The sequence below is a fragment of the Euphorbia lathyris genome, chromosome 1 (genome assembly GCF_963576675.1).
Source record: "Euphorbia lathyris chromosome 1, ddEupLath1.1, whole genome shotgun sequence".
NCBI lineage: Eukaryota > Viridiplantae > Streptophyta > Magnoliopsida > Malpighiales > Euphorbiaceae > Euphorbia > Euphorbia lathyris.
The window spans coordinates 106,047,594-106,071,839 of record NC_088910.1 but is presented as its reverse complement, the minus strand read 5'-3'; the positions used below and the strand labels follow the sequence as shown (position 1 = coordinate 106,071,839).

At 37.6% G+C, this 24,246-nt stretch overlaps 2 protein-coding genes across 5 annotated transcripts; one reads left to right on the top strand and one right to left on the bottom strand.

Annotated features, from left to right (window-relative positions):
* The first annotated feature begins 2,568 nt into the window (after nt 1-2,568).
* Nucleotides 2,569-8,238, top strand: LOC136210509 (O-fucosyltransferase 29). Of its 2 annotated transcripts, none has more exons than XM_066001787.1 (9): nt 2,569-3,232; nt 3,387-3,477; nt 4,672-4,748; nt 5,199-5,287; nt 5,504-5,693; nt 5,809-5,993; nt 6,403-6,505; nt 6,718-7,046; nt 7,494-8,238. In XM_066001787.1, exons 1-9 carry the CDS (start codon nt 2,945-2,947, stop codon nt 7,777-7,779), a joined length of 1,638 nt encoding a protein of 545 aa, XP_065857859.1. In that variant the 5' UTR covers nt 2,569-2,944; the 3' UTR covers nt 7,780-8,238. The 2 variants fall into 2 exon arrangements, with proteins under 2 accessions (XP_065857859.1, XP_065857858.1); XM_066001786.1 differs by having other exon boundaries at nt 2,571-3,256.
* A 1,233-nt stretch (nt 8,239-9,471) lies between these two features.
* On the bottom strand, nt 9,472-23,822 carry LOC136210508 (uncharacterized). Of its 3 annotated transcripts, none has more exons than XM_066001782.1 (17): nt 23,665-23,822; nt 23,402-23,500; nt 19,732-21,872; nt 19,134-19,643; nt 18,607-18,753; nt 18,176-18,471; nt 17,557-18,023; nt 17,237-17,289; nt 17,034-17,141; nt 15,177-16,957; nt 14,887-14,995; nt 12,097-12,277; nt 11,204-11,271; nt 10,989-11,104; nt 10,025-10,897; nt 9,864-9,954; nt 9,472-9,790 (listed from the first exon to the last, which is right to left on the bottom strand). In XM_066001782.1, exons 3-17 carry the CDS (start codon nt 21,860-21,862, stop codon nt 9,774-9,776), a joined length of 6,948 nt encoding a protein of 2,315 aa, XP_065857854.1. In that variant the 5' UTR covers nt 21,863-21,872; nt 23,402-23,500; nt 23,665-23,822; the 3' UTR covers nt 9,472-9,773. The 3 variants fall into 3 exon arrangements, with proteins under 3 accessions (XP_065857854.1, XP_065857855.1, XP_065857856.1); XM_066001783.1 differs by having other exon boundaries at nt 23,429-23,500; XM_066001784.1 differs by having other exon boundaries at nt 19,134-19,595; nt 23,665-23,821.
* Nucleotides 23,823-24,246: the final 424 nt, after the last annotated feature.

Sequence of the window (24,246 nt, the reverse complement as noted above, 5' to 3'; positions counted from 1 at the left end):
TTAAAAAAAATCCTATTCTTTTGTTTGATCTGCCTAGCCGGCCGGTCATCCTCAAGAATAGTCTAGAGGCCTACAGGAGGTGCATCATACTCATGATAGCCCAACAAACACTTCCCTGCGAAACTTAGCATCCAGTCAGCAGCCTAGTTTCCTTCACGGTAAACATGTAAATTTCTAATGTTCCAATTCCTGTCCCTGAATTGTCGACATTTATGTATGAGCCAAGATTGAGGGTGTTGGTCACTTGTTTCTCCCTCTAGTGCCTTGAAAACATTCATACAGTCTACCTCAAGCATAATCTTTCTAAGTCCCTTCTCCCAAGCTAGAGATAGTCCCTAAAATACACCTCATAGTCCAGCTAAGAAAGCGGAGCATAATCCCAAATTAACAGTAAAGCCTCCACACCACAGCCCACAATGGTCCCTTATTATGCCACTCGCATATACCAGTCCCAGGTCACCCTTGCTTGCACTGTCAGTGTTAATCTTGGCCCAAGATTCCTTCAAGGGGTGCCACTTGATCAACTGTTCTACTCCCTGAAAGGCTCCGGACACAGGTCGTTGTTCCATAGCCTTCTTGAATTACAATGCTCGTGTAATTATAATTCCCTCCTCAGAATAATTCCCCTTCGAACACATATTGGTTCCTCCATCTCCATATCCACCATATTACAAACACAAATATCGGCTGCCAATGCACTTCCTGAATCAGCGCCTGTTCCTTCATCCTTTGAGAACTGAGCTGACTGTCTGATTCTGACAATGTCCAAGCCGTGCATGCCACCTTTCAAAAGACACCTTCTCTCCAACTAGCGCCTCCTTCAGGGTGGGTGTAAGCACATAAAGCCCATCTTTACTCGGGCCCCGTAACAGGATTTCCCCAGTTGTTTGGTCCTTCACAAGAAAATGGTTAGGCCAAAATTCAAAGAAACATGAGTTGTCACGGGTAAATTTTTGAACAGATAATAAAGATTTGGTAAGCTTGGGAACAAGTAGGGCATCATTAATTTACAAATTATTGATATTTGAATTTCCAAAGTGAGAAATTTGCAAACCTTGACCATTGCCAAACTGAACTGTATCATATCCTGGATATGGCTGCATTTGATGAAGTTGAGTCGGATTTGCCGTCATGTGATTGGTTGCTCCTGTGTCTGGGTACCACGGCTGATTAGGACCCATGAATGGATTTGGTGGTTGTTGCCATGGCATGTGTGCTTGTGGTCCAGGATTATATTGTGCTCTTGAATTGTTCTTTGGTCTTTTGCACTTGTCAGCCCGGTGGCTTGGATCACCACAATTGTAGCACTTGCCACTTCTTCTCTTCTTTGGATTCTGCTTCCTTGCTTGATTTGTTTCCATGGTGGATACATTGGCCTCGGGCTGAAGCAGAGTTGTCTTTCTGGTCGATTGGATCATGCCCTCAACTATCTTCAAGCTGTGCAAAATCTCTTGATAGTTGATGTTTGTACCACGCTGAGTTACAAGATCTCAACAATTTTTTTGAAGTATTTAAGAAGTTTTGTATCAACATACCATTTGTTGAGGCTCTTTCTCAAATGTCAATGTATGTAAAATTTTAGAAAGAACTATTGGCCAAAAAACTAGAGAGAATGTGGCGATGTGCAACTTAATAAAAATTGCTCTTCAATCCTGCAAAACCGTCAACCATTACCCAATAAATTAAAGGCTCCGATGAGTTTTTCTATACCTTGTCATGTTGGCAATATAAATATTGATAATGCTTTATATGATTTATAAGCTAATGCTCATTTGTTTCCCTACTCAATGTATAAGCAATTAGGTTTAGGGGAACCACTAGTGTAACCATTCAATTATCAAATCGTTCAGTGAAATACACCTTAAGAAAATAGTGGAATATGTCCTTGTAAAAATCGACATATTTATACTACTGATACATTTCATCATTATGGATGAGGATATTCATATGCGATCATCTTAAACAACCCATTCTTAATTACGAGAAAATGCCCTTATAAATGCAAACAATGGTCAATGAATCTGACAATCAGATATCTTATGCAAATGATGATTCATGCTATTTCATTGATGCCATTTTTGAGCCACTGCTTGATTTTTTTATAAGAGCCTTTGTGTGCTAGTTCAGATCAATAAGATCGGGCAAAAGATGAGAAAGTAGAACAATAGTTAATAACATAAGTGGAAAAAAGGACCCGACTTCTTCCGTGAGATCATCAGGATTCAGCCACTTTATTGAGACGAACTCCTTCCTAGTAATCGATCGGATATAGAATTACGTCTTTTAAAAGCTTATACTCCTATAAATTCGGTTTAGCTCTTGTTTGGTATTTATTAGAATTTAGAACCTAAAATAATTAAAATGTATTAAATACAGTCTGTCAAATTAATTCTCAAGTAAAGGATCCAAATCCTATTTTATTAATTGAAGTTGAGAGAGAATTATGTCCCCACTAATTTATAATTCCAGTCTTCAAAATCGAATGTATCAAATCCAATTAGTTATACTCGTAAATAGCAAATTACGGTGTGGAAATAGCATCCCAACCCATAAATAAATATCAAAGGGGTATCTTTCCGCAGTACAATTTCACAAATCATAATCAGAGAGGAACTTTTCAGTTTTCACTTCTAGTTCGACTCTCCCCCTTCCCTTTGTCTCTTCAAAACCTACACTCTCTCTGCTACACTGATCCAACGCTAAACCTTCCATTTTTAGGGTTTTCCAATTTCAAGATTCGAGCATTGTAACTGTTTCGTTTCTCCTTATTTTTTTATCCTCTTTCTGCTGTGAATTTCACTTTATCGTTCCAGTCTCTGATTCGAGAGGGAAGAGGAAACGCAGAGAGCTACATTTTCTGTTTCTCTGGCTTGGCGTTTTGTGGTGATTATGATGGCATTTTTGAGTAATTAAAGGATGAAACAAGGAGCAAGGTTTGGAAACAATGGGAGTGACTAAAACCTGGTGGTTTAGCTTGATTTCGCCGAACCTGGCGCTATTTCAGCAGCAAAATGGTAACCATAGCCCCCAACGAGGCGGCAGTAAGCACCACTATTTCCATCACCATCACAGTCATAATGAGTGGTGGAGGTGGTGGAGATCCTCTATGTCGCAGCAACGCAGGAAGATCCCGTGGTCCCTTGTTTGCGGCTTAATGCTATTCACTTTGGGCTTGATTTCGCTTTTCACTGGACATGTAGCTTCTGATCTTGAGTGGTACTCTCAGAAATTGGTAAAAAACAGCTTGGACCGGCTGGTAAACTGTCAAATTTTTTTGTTATTTTTGTTTAGTAATCCCCTTTTTATTTTCTGAATAAAAAAATTTTCTGGTTTCTGAGTGAATTTTTAATTTTCTGTTTGTTGTTAATTTGATTTTTCTTTTTCAGGATGGGATTCGGCGTGAACCGATTGACATTTGGCAATCGAAGAGCTCAATGTTTTTCTATGGATGCAGTGAAAGAGGACGTCATTTTACTCGTAAGCTAGTCTTTGATTTAGCAATATATATATTCATTAGCCGCTGATTACACTATGTTTGGATGCTGTTTTCCAGAATGTTGATTCTAGTTGTTGACTTCTTAGTTAAAAAGAAATGGGGAACTTGAAAAATTCCCTTTCGCTAGTCTGTTAGTGCTAGTGGAATTTTTTCCTAGTTTTGAAAATAGTGACTGCTATGGTGCAGAAAATTCTTGCAACTTGTGATGACGACGTTTTGCTTTATCACTGAAAATTATCATGTAATATGTGGTTATGAATTCTTATTCTAAGCTGCTTTGACTAAGTTAATCCTTATTCAAATATATCTCTGCAGTTCATTTTAACTACTTGCCTGTTGAAAGAACACAAAAGATGTGACAATTGGAATTTAAAACATTGCCAATCATCATTAAATTATTCCCCTTGCTTTCTTCTAGGTTGTGGTAAAGCTCTTCCAACTAGTTCCTGGGCATCCCTCAAAGGGTTGCAATCTTCGTTTGTTACATAGCAGTTCAGATATGCCTTAGGTTGTATAGTGTTCCAAAAATGAATTGAATCTGATCTGAACGAACTTTATGTATGTACTTAGCCCGGTTTATGTTGTAGGTTTTTGATGCATTCTTTGTATCATAATCATTATTACTGAGACAAACACTTGCTTTGATAATTTTCTTTTGGATTTAATTTTGGGTAAAAGCTGAACTTGGATCTTTTATTTTGGTTAAGCTCCTTCGTGATTTCAGTAATTCCTTGCATGTACCATTTAGGATGAAAATTATGAAAAGTGTCTTTGTGGATTAGTTTATAAAATTTGGAACCATTCTTCAATCAGTTTAATGGTGGTAGTGCTCTTTCACCGGTCTTCTACAATAATTATTTAGTTTATCATCTTTTCATCATCATTTTGTGTAGAGGACATTGCATGTCAAATCCACCCTCTCAATCTCTAATATTACCCTGTGCAAAAGATGGTTGGCAGAATAGCTTGTTTTATCCTTTTCTTTTTCTGATATTACATTTACATTTCTATATATGTCATCTCCTTTCCTACACGGGGCTATGGGTCAAAGAATTATACATGTTCTTTTTGTATCAAATGGGTTTTTTCGATTTTCAATTTTTCTGCTTAGCTTTGAGTAAGATATGGAGATATTCATGGATTGAACTGCTTAACACTTTAGTTTTTTCATGCAGCTGCCATTCGCGAGAAGTCATCAAATGGCTATTTACTTATTGCAGCCAGTGGAGGGTTGAACCAACAAAGAACTGGTGTAAGTGAATGTTCTATTGCTAATTAAGCTTCTCACCCAATATCTGGCAGAAGACATATTGGTTGGATCAGTTTTAGATTTTTTTTTTTTTTTTCAATATGCTTGGTGGAGTTAGAGGGCGAGCCTTGGCGCAACGGTAAAACGTTGTTGCCGTGTGACCTGAGGTCACGGGTTCGAGTCTTAGGAGCGGCCTCTTGCCAATTAAATTGGCAAGGGAAGGCTTGCCCCCAATACACCCTTGTGGTGGGACCCCTCCCCGGACCCTCGCTCAGCGGGGACGCGTAATGCGACCGGGCCGCCCTTTTTATGCTTGGTGGAGTTGAATAGTTAGTTTGATAAAAAAAAGATAGGTAAAATTTTTGTTGAGATTATGAGGCTAGGTTTTTATCATTTGCACCAGAGATGAGTACATAATATATTCTGACAGTGACAAACACTTGCTTCACTCAGATAATTGATGCTGTAATTGTTGCACGGATTCTTAATGCTACACTAGTCATGCCAGAATTGGATCATCATTCTTTTTGGAAAGATGATAGGTAAGTGAAGATTATCAGTTGACAGTAACATTTTATGAATATCTTCTACAATTTGCATTCTTGTATTCTTTGAATTTCTCCATTGTTGTTTAAATAGTATATTACCTGGCTGTGCATTGACTTTGTCAATATTTCATTTTTAATGATCATTATACTATCTTGCAGAAAAGTTGGCTTCAATTATTTATTAAAACATTACATTGCCTCCTTGTGCAGTGAGTTTATCGACATTTTTGATGCTGATTGGTTCATTTCCTATCTTGCAAAAGATGTGACTATTGTCAAAAGAGTTCCTGATAAAATCATGCGGTCAATGGAAAAACCTCCATATACCATGCGTGTTCCTAGAAAATCCCCTCCTGAGTATTACCTAGATCAAGTTCTTCCTGTACTGATGAGGAGACGTGTAAGGCAATTTAGTTATTGGCAATTACTTGCTTTTCTGTTTATGTTGTAGAAGTCCAAATTACTTTGTTGATGTTTTCAGTTTATGGCAAGTCGCTAAACTCTAGATTTTGCAGGTGGTTCAATTGACAAAGTTTGACTACAGGCTTGCAAGTAACCTTGATGAGGAGGAGCTACAAAAGTTGCGGTGTCGGGTTAATTATCACGCTCTAAAATTTGCAAAACCCATAGAAAACATCGGCCAAAGTCTTGTTATGAAATTGAGAACGATGGCAAAACGTTTTATTGCAGTTCACTTGAGGTTTGCTTATTCTACTTAACTTTTTCTGTTTTAGAAATTTAATTAAATTGTTCATTGGAAGTATTTTGATTGCCTAACTAAACATAAATATATCTACTGTATTTTTGTTTTCATCTCTGGAAGTATGAGAGTTCAAAAGCAAATAATGGGAATATGTGCTACTTTTTTTTGCCTTTTCTTACTAGTCCTCAGTGTTGAATACCAAAGTATTGCATACTATCCAATATGATGTAATGCTCTTCTGGTGTTCTTTCTCCATATGTTTTTCGTGCATATTATTTTGCATGGTCAAATATGTAAAATTCATATTTAAGCATCTGGGCAGCAGATGTATAGCACTGATGCGTGGTTGAACTTTCTCAGGCATGTTTGGATTTCTTCATTTGTCCTTAACTCTTATCAATTACAGGTTTGAACCTGATATGCTTGCATTTTCTGGATGTTACTATGGTGGAGGTGAAAAAGAGAGAATTGAGCTCGGTGAAATAAGAAAGAGATGGGAAACATTACCGGTGAGATTGCCATCCAGTCCTTATGAATAGAAGATTAACTTTGCCATTTTCATGTGCATAAGATGGACTTTGACTCTTGATTGAACATGCATTCTTATGTTTGAGACATATTATTCTCTTTTAAATCACCAAGAGATAAGATTTATGCTTAGACTGAAAATTATGCTTTATTCCATATTACATAACATTTGTGCTTGCTCATTCTATTTTAGGATTTAAGTGCAGAGGAAGAGCGAGCTAGAGGGAAATGTCCACTTACTCCTTATGAAGTAGGATTGATGCTGCGAGCACTTGGATTTGCTAATGACACGTACATCTATGTTGCATCTGGTGAAATATATGGTGGAGAAGAGACTCTCAGGCCACTCAGAGAACTGTTCCCAAATTTTTACACAAAAGAGATGCTTGCTAATGAAGAGCTTAAACCTTTCCTTCCATACTCCTCTCGCCTGGCAGCAATAGATTACATTGTCTGTGATGAAAGTGATGTCTTTATCACCAATAATAACGGAAACATGGCAAAGATTCTTGCAGGTCGAAGGTTAGAAATTTTGACCCATTCTGTTCTCTTTTTGGCTTATGTACTAATTTTTTAATGTTTTGGTCTTATTTGGTGCTTTACATGAGTATTTGGCCTGTCAATAATGCTAATTCTGAACTGAAGAACTACCTCATAATTCAGTAAACATGACGATTTTGGAATATTTGTAACAATGGAAATCACTAACTAAACTAACATGTCTCAGTGTTATATATAACCTTTAAGAAGTTATATTTACATTGGATATTATCTATAGTCAAATTAGATTATTAAAGAACAAATGAATTCAGGATTCAAATTTCTGTCAAATAGATTGTATTTGAATACTCAGTCTGAGCTTGTATACCTGTCATTTCCAATAAGACTAGATATTGGTAAAGTAGGGTTTTCTAACTTGTGAAAAGTTGATATTTTCCTGATCGGGCACATGTTTTATCATGATCATAGGAGATATGCAGGACATAAGAGAACTATTCGACCGAACGCTAAGAGGCTTAGTGCATTATTTATGGCGAAAGATAAAATGGCATGGCATACATTCGCTAGAAAAGTGAAGGCATGCCAGAGAGGATTTATGGGGGAGCCAGACGAGATGAGACCTGGACGGGGTGAATTCCATGAATATCCATCATCATGCATATGTGAGAAACCATTTATTAATAATGGGAGCAGCAAGGATGAAGCTCTCATGTTAGACCGAATTGGTATCAAATCCAGAAAAAAAGTACAATAAAGTTTCTTCAGAAGTCATAGTTGAGAAGAAAAAGAAAACTGTAAAAGGTTGAAGAAGAGAAGCCCTTACAAGAGAGATACGAACTGCTGAAATTTTGCCGAGTTGCAGCTCGTGTTGGACGGATTTACTATATCAGCTGTGGGACGGCCATACTCTGCTCGTTGATATTCTGATGCTGACTTGAAATTTTACTTGCTGTCATCTTGGCTTTGGCTTCTGTTGGATAATGTCCGGTTGGGTGTACAGATGGGTTTTAAAGAAATGAAATTGTTCATAAATAGGTTCGGGTAGTTACACGATTCAATTATGCAAATGTTGTCATCATCTCATGTATGGGAATAGTTGATCTGCATCTTCAAAATTTGTTCAATTTTGTCTACAATATTATCTATGGGACATGTCGAGGTGTCTTCTTTCTTTCTAGTTGAGACTAAATTAATTAATTTCAAATTTTGTATACTTGTGCAACTTTAAGCTTGCCATCGAAGATTTTCAAGTTCTTAAACCTTGTGTTGCTGACTTCTTCGATCATACTTGTTTTGTTCCATCCATGAATTTCATAACAGCATTTGAAAGGTAGATTCATACTGTCACGTCAATATTAATCTTATTTTTAAATGTATTTTATTTTGCAATTGCTTTGCGGGATACTATTTTCAATTTGTGGCACTAAATTAATATTTTAATATAAAATATTTGTTGTTTCGAAAAATAGCACCAAATGGACAATATGTTAAAATTTTACTCTTAAGTCTAGTAATGGTTAGAGGATGAGATACCTTCCAATCGTGAACTCATCAATTTTTAACAACTCTTTATACAAAACATCTATAGAAAATCATCACTAGTCATAATCACCACCACGGTTTAATGAATCGCACATGTCATATAGTGTTTTATTTTATTTTTTTATTTTTAATCAATTAACCTATTTTTTTATTAATAATATAATTGATAATGAAATAGTATAATTAACTAATTCAAAAAAAAATTACCTTTTTCTACAACGTTTTTTTATATTCAGTTACTATTGCTTTCTATAAAATTTAGATTTTTTTTTATTTCAGAAACTTTTTCTTTTATATATAATCAACTATTATTTTTTATTTTTCAGGAACTTTTACCGTTTGAAAGAAACTGATTGAAACAATTTTTAAAGTTAAAATTGTGGCAAGTCCCACCTTTCTGGCAAAAATTATGGAAATTAAAGTGCGGGTGTGAAGGTCACAGTTCTGATCTTTGGTAGTCTTTCTTTGCACAAGCAAGTGAGCGAACTGCGAGCGACTCCCCCACCATTCTTTACTGGTTGGTCACTTCCAACACTTCTAATAATTTGCAAATTGATCCTTAAGGGTTACTTTTAACTCAAAATGAAATTTAAAGATCATAAATAGCATCATAATTCAGAAGCAAAGTTTTTACCCTACCGATAAAAAAAAATAACTTGATAATGATCTTTTAAATAGAATTAAATAAAATTACGCTTCCTATTAACAACTGACTTATTTTAATTACAGATTATCAAATAATCACTGTCATGGTTTGCTCTATATATTTCACCATTCCAAAGAGAAACCAACTACTCCTTTTCCCTTCAACTTGTACATACCAAAAACAACAATATACTTTTTTAAGGATTTCCCTGGTACTTGAAGGAAAATTCGCACAAAATAAAAACATTCAGCATTCATAGAGATGGTAAAAAGAGTTGCTTATTAATGGAAACCACCTCAAAAGGGAAATTAAATCCAATCTCTATGATTAATTAAGCTCCCTGAAATTTCAACCCAAAAGTAACAACTACATGGACAATTCCATATACAACCTAATTCATTAAATCATTACTTTGCTTTGTGATATGAACATCTAACAACTACACCTCGGAAGCAAGAATTTCCCTATCTCCCTTCTCTACTATAAATATACACAAAAACTACTCAAACCATCAAAGCTTTCTTTGAAATGGATCGATCCATCACCCAGACACCTTTCTTTCAACCTTGGTTATTCCCTGATACAATAAACCAATCACTTTTAAAACAGAGATCACAAAGTATTATGAGATCAGCCAAACGAAATCTTACCTCTCGAAGCATTCCTACTTTTTTGGCTTTTGTCATGTGAAATCGACGGAATTTTAGAGACCATCAAGGAGCTTTGTAACCCTTCTAAAAGCTGTTTGTAATGAACACAAAGTCAGATCAGTTTACTAACACATACTAGGCTTTGAAATTGAAATACTTACTCTTGATGTCGGCTGAATTCTGCGATTAGACCTTCGTGGCTCGATAGAATCACTAGTTGATCTTGCAGAAGAATTACCATTCGAAGTCTTGCTCTCTTCGATTTTTTCCAACCTTGTAGAAGCAGGAGCAAGTCTTCCTTTACTTACCCGTTCGGGTTTGGCATTTGTTGTGTGCATCCTCTTCGAGGAAACTGTACCTGATTGTGGAGCGCGTGCAGAGAATACGACTGGACCCTCTGGTGCTCCACCAGAAGCCGAATATGATTGAAAGGCCGTCGTATTCTGCTTTTCTGAAGTGTTTTCGGTTTGGTTTACAGAATCCTTTGAAACAGCACTGCTGTCAGCAACAGAAACTACTGCATTTGATAGATTGTCCTTATGAGGAATTGTTCTACCTGAAACATTCTGTGGTTTTCCAGATTTAAGAGTCTTGGGCTTTGATATGGCTGGTCGTTTTTCATTTGTTTCAGATTTAGAACTTTTCCATGACCGGCCCGGTCCTTGTGGCATTAAATATTTTGTGAATTTGAGTGAATCATTTGCTTCACTCATTTGACCACTTCGATCTCCAACATAATGCTTGCTAACATCCATGAATTTCCTTTTCTTTCCAGGCTTTGGTACACCAAAGATCACTCGAGATCCTTCCTTCTGCAAACCAGTCCGTGGCATTCTCGTTGTATCAGTCCGTTGCTCATCTCTGCTGCTCTTGCCAATATTGAATAGTTTTTCATCGGTAGATAACGCCAGTAATGTTGGATCATCTGATTTATCAGATTCAACAGCATCTACACTTCTTGAAGCCTTATCCTTTCCTCTGGCCTCTGCTACAGGGCTTCGCACTCTTGGTCTCTTCTCTTTCGGGGTATCACCCTGAACGGAAGAGTTGCAAATCAAGCAAACAAGAACCAAAAAAAAGTAACTAAAAAAATACGACAAATAAGTTGAGCAAATAAAGCAGCACCCCGTGAGAAGGGGTATTCTTGTCTCCTGAACTGGACCAATCAACCCATTCCCCATCTTTCCATACACGAGAAGGATGAAGCTGTGAAGCTGGAAGTACTAATATTTCTCCTCGAGCTGCAACAAAAGCAGCAGACAGATATATTACTGAACAAACAGCACTATCAGCTTAAACAGAAAAGCACAGGCTTACAATAAACTAGACTGCATGCATACCTGGAAAAGCAACAGTTAGAAGTGACTCATCTTTCTTGTTCTTTTCAGTTACCACTCCTTCTCTCCAGCTGATAGAATAAACCAAACAAAATGTCTAAGGTCTTCAACATGGAAAAAGTTTAACCGCCTTAATTTTGATTGAAGATATGAGATACTCACTTAAAAGATAGCTACCAAGTCCAGTCAACTGGCAACATGCGGACATAACATTTCTGATACTACGATTTAACCTTATGTGTGCTATGGCAACATTAAAATTTCCACCAATGACATTCGACAGAGCAGGCATGCAATCGAACAGTTCACAAGCATATTCATCATGCATCAAGAATAGAAGAATGACATGACAAGTATCAGGAAAACTGCCTTCCCCTAGCAACCAGGCACTTGAAAATGTATATTTATTTCTCCTCTGCTTTGTTGTGAAATTAAAGAAAATTTGGAACATGTAAAAATGGTGCAAAAAGACATAGTGAAAACTCTCGCAGAACTTCAGTTACGAGTTTGTGCTGAAACAAAATGCTAAAGAATTTGAAGAATGTTTATTCCACTCACCCCAATATCCAACTCTTTTAACAGGTACATTTTAAACCAACTAATAAGCAATGAAACGTCAAATGAGCCAATAACCACACTCGAATTAGTTTTGCAGTATTCCAAAGAATTGCCCATGTTCTCTTCTTAGCCAATATATTATAATTTTCATACGAAAAAAAAGATGATTAAAAATAGGAAATTCAACCCAGAGAAAAAAAAAGAAGTAATTATGGAGAAGTAAGAAATGAGATAGGCATTTAGATAAGTATTTAACATTTTTCGCACATTCATAATCGAACTTTGAAAGCAGTAACAAGAAATATTGTATCCATGCATATAGCACGTATATGTAATACCTATCCTCTATCCATGCGTCGACTCTATCACCAAGGGACCATACATGGTCCACCATGGCAGATCTCCTCCTCTTCCTTGTCCCTTCAAATTGCATGATAGTAGTAGGGCGGGCAACGCGTATTTTGGGCGCTTCACCTCCATTACCTTCATGGGGCACCCACTCCTTCAGCTTTTCTGAGCCTGTTGACAAAAAAGTCATACGTATAAAGGCATGGGAAGAATATAATAATGCATACATTAGATACCAGCATCTGTAGTACTTTATTCTTTACATCCTACAAAACTACTTGACTAAGTAAGTACTATACAAAAATAGCAGTTGCAAATTTAGGACATGCCAGTATCAAAATAACAAGAACAACTTGAAATAGATCCATGCACCTATATACTCTCAATTCAAAAAAAAATCCCAAATGCTCAAGGATCATGCACATCTGATGCATAAGCAAACCAAACTAAATGGAGCAATGTTAGTTCCACCTAGAGTCACCAAATGTTTTGAAACATAATATTGGTAACAAATGAACTCCGACAACTTTAATTTTCTTCATGCAATGTCCTTTTGGCCAACATCTAGTGAAGGTGGTTGATGAAGTTGCCATCTGGCTGACATGTGATCCATGTCATTGTCACAGGGTCTATGCCAGCATGGAAGCACAAAAAAAAAAAAAAAAAAAATCCATCTCCAAGAGCATGGTCTATCCTCTCAAATTATATTTCTCAAGAGCTCTCAGTCTACCAATCTCCACCTAACATCCATCAGACTTCAACTCAAGAACTCTACAATGCCTGCAAGATGGTCTTCGTCGCCTTCCTCAGATTCACAATGTCCCCCATCTTCATGCTGTCTAATGACATCAACATGATTGAGGTTGGCGCCCCAATAAGGACTGTGATTCCAAAACATATGTTCATAGTACAGACCTCTTCATTTGCTTTTTCCAAGACAAGTGGCAGAAATGTTAGAATTATTACTATTTTTTCCTATTTGTTTGAAATAGCGGAACCAACCATTAATAGTAATGGAACACTCCGCGAAGTTTCCTCCCGTGATATGAGTTACCACCCCTCACTTAGAGCATCTCTAATGGGAGATCACAACTTGGGGGTGCCACATAATCAAAAGCTACAACCCATTAGGAGCTATTGTTATTTCAGAATTTTATGGGGTAAGAAAAAGATAAAGCAGAAATTGATGCTTTAGCCGGCATCAGACGTGCGGGTGATGTTCAATTTCTAATGGTTGCCCGAGTGATGTTAAATTTCTGTCTCTTTATGTGGGCAAGTGCAAATCCTGGTTGATTTTTTTGTTGTTACCAAGAAGAGTAACAAACCAAATTAAGTTACATGTGGTCTAATGGTTGGTTGTTACCAATTTGAGTTTGGTAACAACCAAATCACACCCATTAGACATGCTCTTATACTACCCCAAACATCTAACTGCATTAATAACAATGCATCTGTTACTATTAAATGAGACAAAAGAGAGAGTGATATAGGAGAGATTTTTTTTTTAAATTAACTTCTTTTTAATGAGTGTGCATGCTGAACAGCCACATAAACTAGACCATGTGACATGTCAGCCAGCAGTCAATTTCAGACATCCACTCCACAACTATATTCAGGCTAGAAGGACATTGCATGGAAGAAAGTTCCAAGTTATTGGAAATTTTTTGTCAGAAATAAAAAATTAATGATTATTATATTATATTTTAAGAAATTGGAAAATCATTGGTGTAATTAACCCGTGAAGAGCAAGATACAACTTTGTAAGCCACTCCATCTTCAATTACTGAACTATTAATTAGGCCCAGTAATTATCATTCATCTCCATGGCTTGAGAAATATATCATCCTTATGTGCACCACCGAAATAAGTTCATGCACCAATAATACAACCATGAAAGTAGGACTTCAGACTTGGCACCTTTGTCAGGTAAAACCACTGTTTTTAATCATATGATTCGATTCAGCTCTGTTTCGAGCTGAATTTATAGGGCGAATCTAAATTATAACAGAAGCTTACGCTTCACAATTCACGATTCGATTCAGCTCTATTTCGAGCCGGATCCTCATCAACGTTCATCAAAAACTTCAACAACACTAACTACTAAACTCACTCTCCTCTAGTCCGATTGTTATTTATCAAGTTATCAAGTTATAAACTCAAACTAGATAGATCCATTCAGACATAATCAAGTCGACAACAAGGCAAAAAAAAAAAAAAAACAGTCAGAAACTCAAACTCTCCATCTCCACTAAGTTATTAAACAGAGTCCGATTTGTGAAGTTTTATTAGGATCGCATTTGCATTCGATTTGAATTTTAAGTACTTGGTTGATATGATTTCTTTTTGATTTCTTTTTGACATTAAAATTGCATTTCTAGATCAACATTTGATAATATTTTGAGTTCAACATGGTAAACATTTTATTTTTTTATAGTATTACGAAACCAAATCTTATGATTCGTTCGATTCACGATTCATCAAATGTGGATTTCGATTCACGAAACGAATCTCAATTTGACAACTATGGGTAAAACTAGTTCTGATTATCATAATTTTTTCCTGGCAATACTTAATTACAACAAACAGCCACATATATTATTGACAAGACATCATATAATCTGAATAATTCATCGATCAAAGACATGTATCCCTTATGCGAAGCAAGAACAAAATGAGTTTGCGAGACTCAAAAGAATTCTCAAAGTTTTCTGCATTAATCAGAGTCAGCATTCCAATTATTCATAAAGGACATATTTATGTCAAAGAAAAGAATAGCATACCTTCACCCAATGCAAGCTCAGTGTACTCCACAAAAGCCTTCCCGTCCTTGAAGCTCATCACCTTGGCGGGGTACCAGGCTGCTTTCAATCCATTCCCATCTTTGTAAACCTTTAATAACAGCAATAACAAAAGAAAATACTCAGATTATTTGACAAAAAACAATAACTTAGATAGGTTATTTTTCACACATTTTCAATTAGACGGCAGTATCCGCCCATAATTTAAGACAAGACTAAATATACTCGATGGCATAAGAAAGATGAATTGCAAATAAGTAAGAATGTCAAACCTCAACAAGGGAATGCTCTTTCATGTTATTCTCCTTTGAAGTTTCTTCCTTCTCAGGTTCATTCGGAACAATGGAAGATCTAGATCCATTCCCGGACTCTGGAACCACTCCAACGGCTTTGGCTGAATCAGAAGCCTTGCGTCCCTTTTGCACCTTTGCTTCCTTCATCATGATTACACCAGATCCTGACAAACCTTCTACCAACCTTTCCTGGTCCTCACTGTACCTCTCTCTAGGTGCAGGGGGCTTTCCAAGGCTAGCAATGTGATTCTCTTTCTTCTCTGATGGAACCTCTTTTAACTGCCTCATCAAAGTATTAGGACCCTCTCTACCACAATTTATATTCTTGTTTTCCCTATCAGTGCCATTTGATCTCCAAATCATCTCAGGTGTTACAGCTTTCCAGTAACCCTCTGGACCAGCTGCTACTAGCTCCCTCAATGGCATAGGATCACCCATAGCCACTATTTTCCCAGCTTGGGACACTGCTTCAGCAGCCAATTCAGCAGCTTTCACAATAGCATCCATATTTTCAGCTCGTTTTGTCGCAGCTGAAGCTGCTTCAACCCTCTTTTTAGTAGCCTCCCTTGCAGCAACAAGAAATGAACTTGAACTACTTGTTCCATCATCACCCTTCAAGATGGATGCAGGAGTCGCCTTTCCCAAATTTTTCATGCCATCATGAAAAGACATGACATTCATTTGACTAAAGTTGGTATGATTACCAGAAGCAACTGCTTCTTCAGCCATTAATTTAGCTTGCAATGCTGCATTTGATGCAACCTTCGCAGCAGCGGCGGCAGCCTTAGCAACAGCAGCCGCAGCAGCTATGGCAACAGCTGCAGAAGCCAATTTGGTTTCTACATCTGGTAACAACCCAGCATTTTTTTGCTTTTCCAACCGATCCCATACTTGTTGGCTATGACTAACAGCAGAAGCTGCAGAAGCTGCCGCATCTTCTGCTTGAATCTTAGCATCCTCAACCTTACCAAGGGTCTCCTCTGATAATATAGCCTTCTGTTCTGAAGTCTGGTCCGCTTTCCACAAATCAGCAGGAATAGGAGTTGTAGATGTAATGAGTTTTTCAGCTGGTCCTTTAGAAACAAAAGCAACAGGAGTAGAAAGAGAACTTGCAACAACAGAAGCAATAACAGATTCTGTTTGAGGTTGCGATAACAAGACATTCTGTGCAGTATTATCAGAAATTGAGTTCTTTTTTCTCTTTCTAGGCTTTGGACCGATAGAAGGTTGACTTCCTGATGCTGTTGCCATTTTTGCATTAAGCATAGAGGAAGTTCCAGCAAAAACACTAGTAGAAGCTGTATTCTGAGCTGGAGGACAAACAGGCTTCATAGCAGAGGAATGATGTACAGATGTTTCTTTAACAGGTGTCGATTGGAGAGCTTCTGTTACAGGAAATTGCACAGAAAAACGACCACTTGTATCAAGTGTAGAATTCTGAGGAGAAGCCACCCAAGGAGTGCCATAGGGAGCCTGAGAAAGCCAAGAGGAGCTATGCCCGACAAAATTCCTGATACCTGGAGTTTGATGAGGATGCAAAGGAGAAAGTGCCCGTTGATAATCCATAACTGGACCCCTGGGCATGCTACTTGGTTGCAAAGTATCCCCAGGAGTAGGTATAGTCCAAAGTGGTGAAGAGAAGGGCACAATAGGGCTCGCGATTGTAGGACTACCCTTGCTACTTCCTCGTCCAATAGGTGAGGGGACTACTTTACTCTGAAGTGGACCATGTTTAATAGATTGCTCAGGAGCTCTAGCACCTGCGAATCCCAATCATCAAATGCTTAGAGACAAGCCAACTCAAACAAAAATTTAACAGATTTAACAGTGGGATACCTGCGCGAGATTGAAGAGGGGTCTCAGGGGTAAGGAGATGAGATTTATGACCATGAAGCCTTTCTATACATGAGCGCCAAGAATTCTCCCAAATGTTTCTACCACCATCTACAGGCCACCAATAATGGAAGAATGTTACAACTACATTTCTATCTTTTCACCCAAGAACAGGAAGAGAGATAAGAGTGAAAAGGACTGTTTACCTGGTCCTCCAAATGCAGATATCATATATGCTTCATCCGGCGCTGTTCCTTGACTGCAGAAAATTCAAATCAAATTAAATACACGATCATGAATAATTGAATATTAAATCAGATGTCTTTTTCAGTGAGCAACTATACAACAATCCTACAAACTGAAACGTCACCCAACATTGAACATGTAGTTTACTTTCTTTCTTTGAAATATTTTGTGGGGTGGGGTGATTGGTACCACACACCACCAAAAGACGAGGAATATGCAAATCAATCTTCTCATGCATTGAAAACAACAATATGAAAGAACTTTAGAGAATAGAACCCACATCAAAGCTCCATAAACAAAAATCTGGGCACGCAGTTGCACTTGTTGTAAATCTGAGAAAGGTTGATGAAATACTGCAGCTGGAGAAACTGAAGAATTCAAGTCCGGCAGACCAGCAGTTGATGTTGCAAGCACAAAAGGTTTCAGACTATTTGAATCCAAATTCCCAATGCGTTGAACCTCATTGGATTGCACAAGTTGAGAAACACCAGATGAACTCGGGGAAACACCCGTCATTTTGTCCCCTCTATCTAATTTACCAGAAGCTGTACTAGCAGAGTTCCTCTTTTTAGCAGTGTCCTTTGCTGTTGCTTTACCTGATGCTCGTCTTGTTTTACGCTCAGTATTACCTTTAGAGCCACTAAGCACAACAGCTACATCAGAAACCTTTGGACTTCCATGAGAAAGATCTAGAGCAACCTTAGGGTCTAATTGGCCTAATCCACTTGGAGTAGATGCATCCACAATCTTCAAAAAGAGGTAAAAACCAATTAATGCAGTAATCATATTCAAAATTTCTATTTAACAGTAGACATCCCTTGAACAGAGAACATATTATGGAATCAGTACTCTTCAAGTACAAAACATTAGGTCAAAAGGAAGTTGGAAAAATAATTTACCGCCGATGCTATGCTAGCTTCTACACTTGAGGAGGCATGCCTTTTCCTGGAATTTTTTCGAGGCATATCCGCCATTGGGGTGACCTCAAAACTGAAACTGCCATCATCCTTAGACGGATCAGTTTTATGCAGATGCGGTGAAGCTGACTGCACTTTGTCTACAGAAACTAAACAGCTCTGATTCGATAATGCTTTAATTCCCTCGTTATTCCTTTCATCATAAGAAGACTGACTTCTAATGATCGTAGGGGAATCACTAGCTGGCTTGTCAAGAACAGCAGTACCTTCCAGTTCCACTGCACAAAGCATAGCTTGGGATTCAGAGAGCGCAAAACAAATCAAAGCCTCCAGGATTTTTGCAGAAACTAAAACAGACAAATTGTAATGGTAGCAGCAATAACTCATATTAGAAATCATATGACAAGACCTACCATTAGTACTTGGAACAGCAATCTGCTCAACTCTTAGATCTTCAGAAGCCATGACAACTTCCTCCTGAACCTTACGACCAGTATCATGTAACGATTCCATCATGGTTGAAGGCACAGGTCCAGACATCTCAACATCAACAGCTGGATCTGTATATTAGGATAAATATATGCACGGTATACCAAGTTCTCAGTATATGAAATGACAAAATGTTTCTCACAAAAAAAAAAAAAAAAAAAAAAAAACTATAGACTGTTCCAAAAGAGAGAACTGATCAACTCCAGATATTCAAAAACACAAATTGATCAACTCTACAAATGCACACCTAAGCACGCATGAAGAGAGAGAGGGAGAGAGAGATTAACGGCATGTCGAAAATCAAAATGCAGGTTGGGACAGAATGCTAGACAACTAAAACTGGCAAAGCATTCCTGATATGTTACAAAGTAGTGTAAACCATGCCGAAAATTATAAAATTATAGAAATTCTGAAGTCCCATGTACTTGTTATACAAAATACAGTATCTCACCTGAAACATTTACATGTTCCTTTTCATTTTCATCATTTCTTTTCCCTTTACTTTGTTCTTCAATACTTTCTCGCTTGCCTGCAGTTGAATCCCGCATAGGTAGGGTCACATCTTTATCTTTGATGCATTCCTCGCTGACTTTCTCAGTTACTACTGAATGAGATTCAATTTGATTCTCTGCATCACAGGCATCTAATGCTAACTGATCAGCTGACTTGCCCACCATCTGTTCAGCAACAACAGCAGAACCTTTCCTAAAATCAGAAACAGAATCTGCTCCAGTTGTCACTTCGGGAGTAGTTTTATGATCAATTATGCTGGCTTCTGCAGAACTCTTAGCAGCAACCTTTTTCTCTGTATCTGAACAAGTAAATACTGTAGTCAAAGGTGACGCTTCAACCTTGTGCTCACAAACAGTACCTTTGTTACTATCATTCTCAGAAGGCATTGAAACACCATTTGCTGCATCACAGGGTACAAAATTAGCTATCTTGAAGATAATATATGGAGCTGTAAAGGTAAAACAAGGAATTAGCTTCAAAATAACTGGATTCTGCAAGCTTAATGATTAAGATTTGTTGAAAAATTGATTATTTACCTGATTCATCTCCATCAGTAGAATCTGATTCAGATTTTGAAACTACCAGCTCTCCTCTGCTACCTTCAGCAAAAGAAGAGGTACGAACACTTTCATAGTTGATTCCATCAATATCACTATCAATAGAAGGCAACTCTATACTCTTTTTTTGCTCATCAGAAACATGTTTATCAACATCTGTTACATCAAGCGGTCCAGATACATCTTTTACACACGTTTGAATGTTCTCAGCCATCATGGATGATGCAACATGGCCCTCAGTATTAGTCTCTCCACATAATTCAGATGAGGAACAATTAACAGCTCCAAAGCTGATGAACTTCTCATCGACTTTATCCTCAGAACCTTTATTATCTTCTATAGGCAATGGAGATGGTACAGTCTTAGTCACTATGTCCTTGTCCAAATGGGACCCATTAAAATCCTCAACTCCATGCCTATTATCAGCAGAATCAACTCTACTAACCACCAAAGATGTCTCTTGTGTATCTACTGAGGACTGATGACACATCTCTATGCCAGTGTCCTCCTTCGGAATTACATCTGGTTCCCCCATACTGCAAATTTTAGATTCAATTGCACTTTTTTCTTCAATAGAATCCATTGGGGATAGAGAGAGAGGGTTGTCCAAATGAGAAGGACCACTTCCAAAGATCTCTGCATTAGGAACATGAACATGCATTTGAACTTCATGCCTGTTATCAGCAGAATCAACTCTACTAACCACCAAAGAAGCCTCATGTGTTTCTACTGAGGACTGATGACACATCTCTATGCGAGAGTCCTCCTTCGGAATTACATCTGGTTCCCCCATACTGCAAAAGTTAGATTCAATTGCACTTTTTTCTTCAATAGATTCCATTGAGGATAGAGAGAGAGAGTTGTCCAAATGAGAAGGACCACTTCCAAGGATCTCTGCATTCGGAACATGAACATGCATTTGAACTTCATGCCTATTATCAGCAGAATCAACTCTACTAACCACCAAAGATGCCTCATGTGTATCTACTGAGGACTGATGGCACATCTCTATGCCAGAGTCCTCCTTTGGGATTACATCTGGTTCCCCCATACTGCACAAGTTAGATTCAATTGCACTTTTTTCTTCAATAGATTCCATTGAGAATAGAGAGAGAGGGTTGTCCAAATGAGGACCACTTCCAAAGATCTCTGCATTCGGAACATGAACATGCATTTGAACCCCCTCACTGACATCTCCTTTCTCATGATGCTGACATTTATATGTTCCTGAAATGTCTACCTCTTTATCAGCAGTCTCTATTACATTATCTGAGGCATCTTTATTGTCCATTCCATCAACACCTTGAATGATGTTCTGCACAGCAGCAACTACATTATCAACATCTGTCCCTGAAGCAGAACTTTCATGTATCCTGTTGTCTAAAGATTCATTTACAGCATTATCTACTTTCATTTCATTAATGCTATCGCATTTATCAATAAAAGGACCCCTTCCAGAAATGGGTAATCTGACCTCTACACGAATAGCAGTTAGGTCACCTAAACCTTGATCAACAGGTGTATCACCTCCAGACTGTGAAATATCCTCAATCTGAGACTGCTGCCCAACACCATTATCATCTAATCCAGCTTTCCCTGGAAATTGAACTGGCAGCAATGCAGGATGTAAATCTCTAAAATCTTCCACTCTAGTTGCTATATTACTAATTTGTTTCAAGTTGGGCTCCATTTGCTTTATTATGCAACCCAGTTCATCACAGGCATCTGACTCCTTAGTATGCGTTTGTGCAAGAATAAGTTCTTCCTGGCCAACAGATTTTAATAACATTTCAACAGATTCTGAGGAAGTAGCCTCAGACCAGACATTGTTGCGCAGTGGAATAGAGCAAGACTCTGCAGCACTCGAACTGAACTGTATCCCACCACTACCTCGGGAGAAATCTTCGATCCACTGGCTATCTTCGTTACTTTCAATGCCAAGAAAAACCTCAGTTTCAACCAAACTATCAAACCTTAAAGATCCATGAAGATTGTCATCAAAATCAAACTTTGGAAGAGCATATGGCCGTAGAACAGGTGGAAACTTATTGCTACTTTCACCAGCTAATTGAAGATTTTGGCTTTGAAAATCATTGTCATCATAATCCATGGGTATATCCCTACAACATAAAATGGTGAGAGAGACGGAGAGATAAAGAGAAGCAACAAGGAAGAGAGAACACAAGAAGCATAATCTGTGCAAAATATAATCTTACTGAAGTAATATATAGTTAACAATCATATGAATTTAATAATAGGCTGAAAGAGAAATGCAAAATGTATGCAAAGTTTCTTTTTAAGCCTAGCCTATGTCATTTACTCCATCAATGTACGCTTCTGGATTTTGTTCAGCAATTACCTTTTAACCAAGGAAAGTCAAGGTTCATAGCTAAAGTTCGTCAGGGAAAGGACTAGAAAATCGAGGCATTCTGTAATGATAAGCCATAAAGAGCGCCAAAAAAAATTCCCAAAACCAAGTATATTGAAGGATTTAGGGGGTACATGTATAATGAGACAACCATATAAACAGCTTAGATGGTATACAAGAGGGTCCAAAAGGTTCTATTCCTTATCCATGTCAGTAAAATTGGGTTCCCCAAATATAATTCCAGGAAATGACAAGTGAAACCAAAATAAGTCACGAGCAAGTTTCTCTTTTTTTACCTTATATCTTAATGTTCAAAGAAGGAAAAGAAAAGTCTTACTTTTAAAAGGGAGATTTATGTGTGAAATATAGAGTTTGGATTTGCATTGAGAAAAATTCATGGAAACAATAAAGCTTAACTTCTAGAGATAACATCTTATCAGCAAAAGTATGCTTTAGAGGGATGATAGCATGCTACTATAGTATTATGACAAAGAAGTTCGCAAAAAGAGATATTTAACCTCTATTAGGAACAATAAAATCTAATGGTTTCAATTGAACAAAGGGCAGAGCCTGAAAGTAGCAGAATGATGGCTAAATCAATTTTAGATGAGTAACAGTCAATAACAAAGGGCTCGTAAACTAGAGGGAAGTGACATACTTTATTACTTTAACTAAAAACATGTTCAGTGCTCGGAAAACCCTTAATAAATTTTCTAGTCAGAGAAAAGTTTGTACAGTCACATTCACAAATTAATTCAATGTCCCTAAAAGGTATTAATTGCTAAAATAGCAGAACTGTGGACATAGTACAATTCATACATATGTTAAACACTTAAATTTCACGTGAACATAGCTGGTGCAACTTTTCTGAGAAATCAAGGAAAAGCAAACTTATCCTAACGATAAGTAACTTAAAAACTGCTACTTTTCGCTGTAAACTTACAAAATTAGTCTACACCCCTAGGAACGAACCAGGTTCCATAACAGCCCTAATTCAAGTCACGTCCTTCAACTTAATGCTAATTGAAATTGTCTTCTAAACTGGATCAAAAAAAAAGTTGAAGGCTTTTTAACTTAAACTCACCATGACGGAGCAAAAACCACTTAGCAATCTATTTTTCACTTGGATAAAAAAAAAAAGTTATAGGCTTTTCAACTTAAACTCACTATGCCCAAGCAAAAACCACTACAACGAGCTATTTTTCACTTGCACCCTCATCAAAAAAAAAAACGAAAACAAAAAGCCTAACCTGTAGGGGGGAAGTAGGAAATGAACAGTACCAGAATAAGTAAGTCTAGAGACGCTACCTCCCTCCATCCGGTGACGAAATCCAGCCCGGTTGATCCTCAACTCTTCCGCAATCGTACACTCATCTACGGCTAAACAACAACCAAAACATCAAAAAAAAAAGCACAAATTAGCCTTTCCTCACTCAAATTTGGTCACTGTTTAATTTGAAGAAACCACAAAAACCTAAGTAACACCAAAACTCCAAGAACAACACAAAAAGAACATCTCGTCACATTGAACTCTATATACTCACCGGAACCTTGAATTTATCGGTGGATCGAGCTAGGGTTCCGGTTAATCGAAAGAACAAAGGTGAAGTGACTGAGATGGAGAAAGAAAGAAAAAAGAGAATGATAATTTCCCTCTTTGTCAGTGTTTTTCTTGTTTTTCCTCTTTGTGCTCTCACTCACGCTAGGTAAAATGATAAGCGAAGGGGATTGAATTTGGGGAAGGTGGGGTCCATATTTCTAGTTAATCATCATCGGACGGGTGTAAATTGATTAGAATATAACACGTGGAACTACTACAAACGTCCGAAGAACTGTGAAAAACAAAGCTACAGCTGATCGAAAGTCTGTGACAGTAGGAGTTTTTGCCGTTGGATTTGTAAGGTAGGACCAAATGGATAATCGTAATGGTGCTGTGAGGGAGATATAGTGACAGGCATGTGAAACGTAGGTTGACCGTAGATTTCGACAAATGGAAATGGAAATCCAATGGTGGATACGTGGCAGGAGAAAGTTAGATTTGAGGTTGGGTGAGAACAAGATGTGAGAAGCCGAAAGAACGATGTCTTTGGGACCGTTGGATTAGATTACTTTTTTAAAGGGGGGTT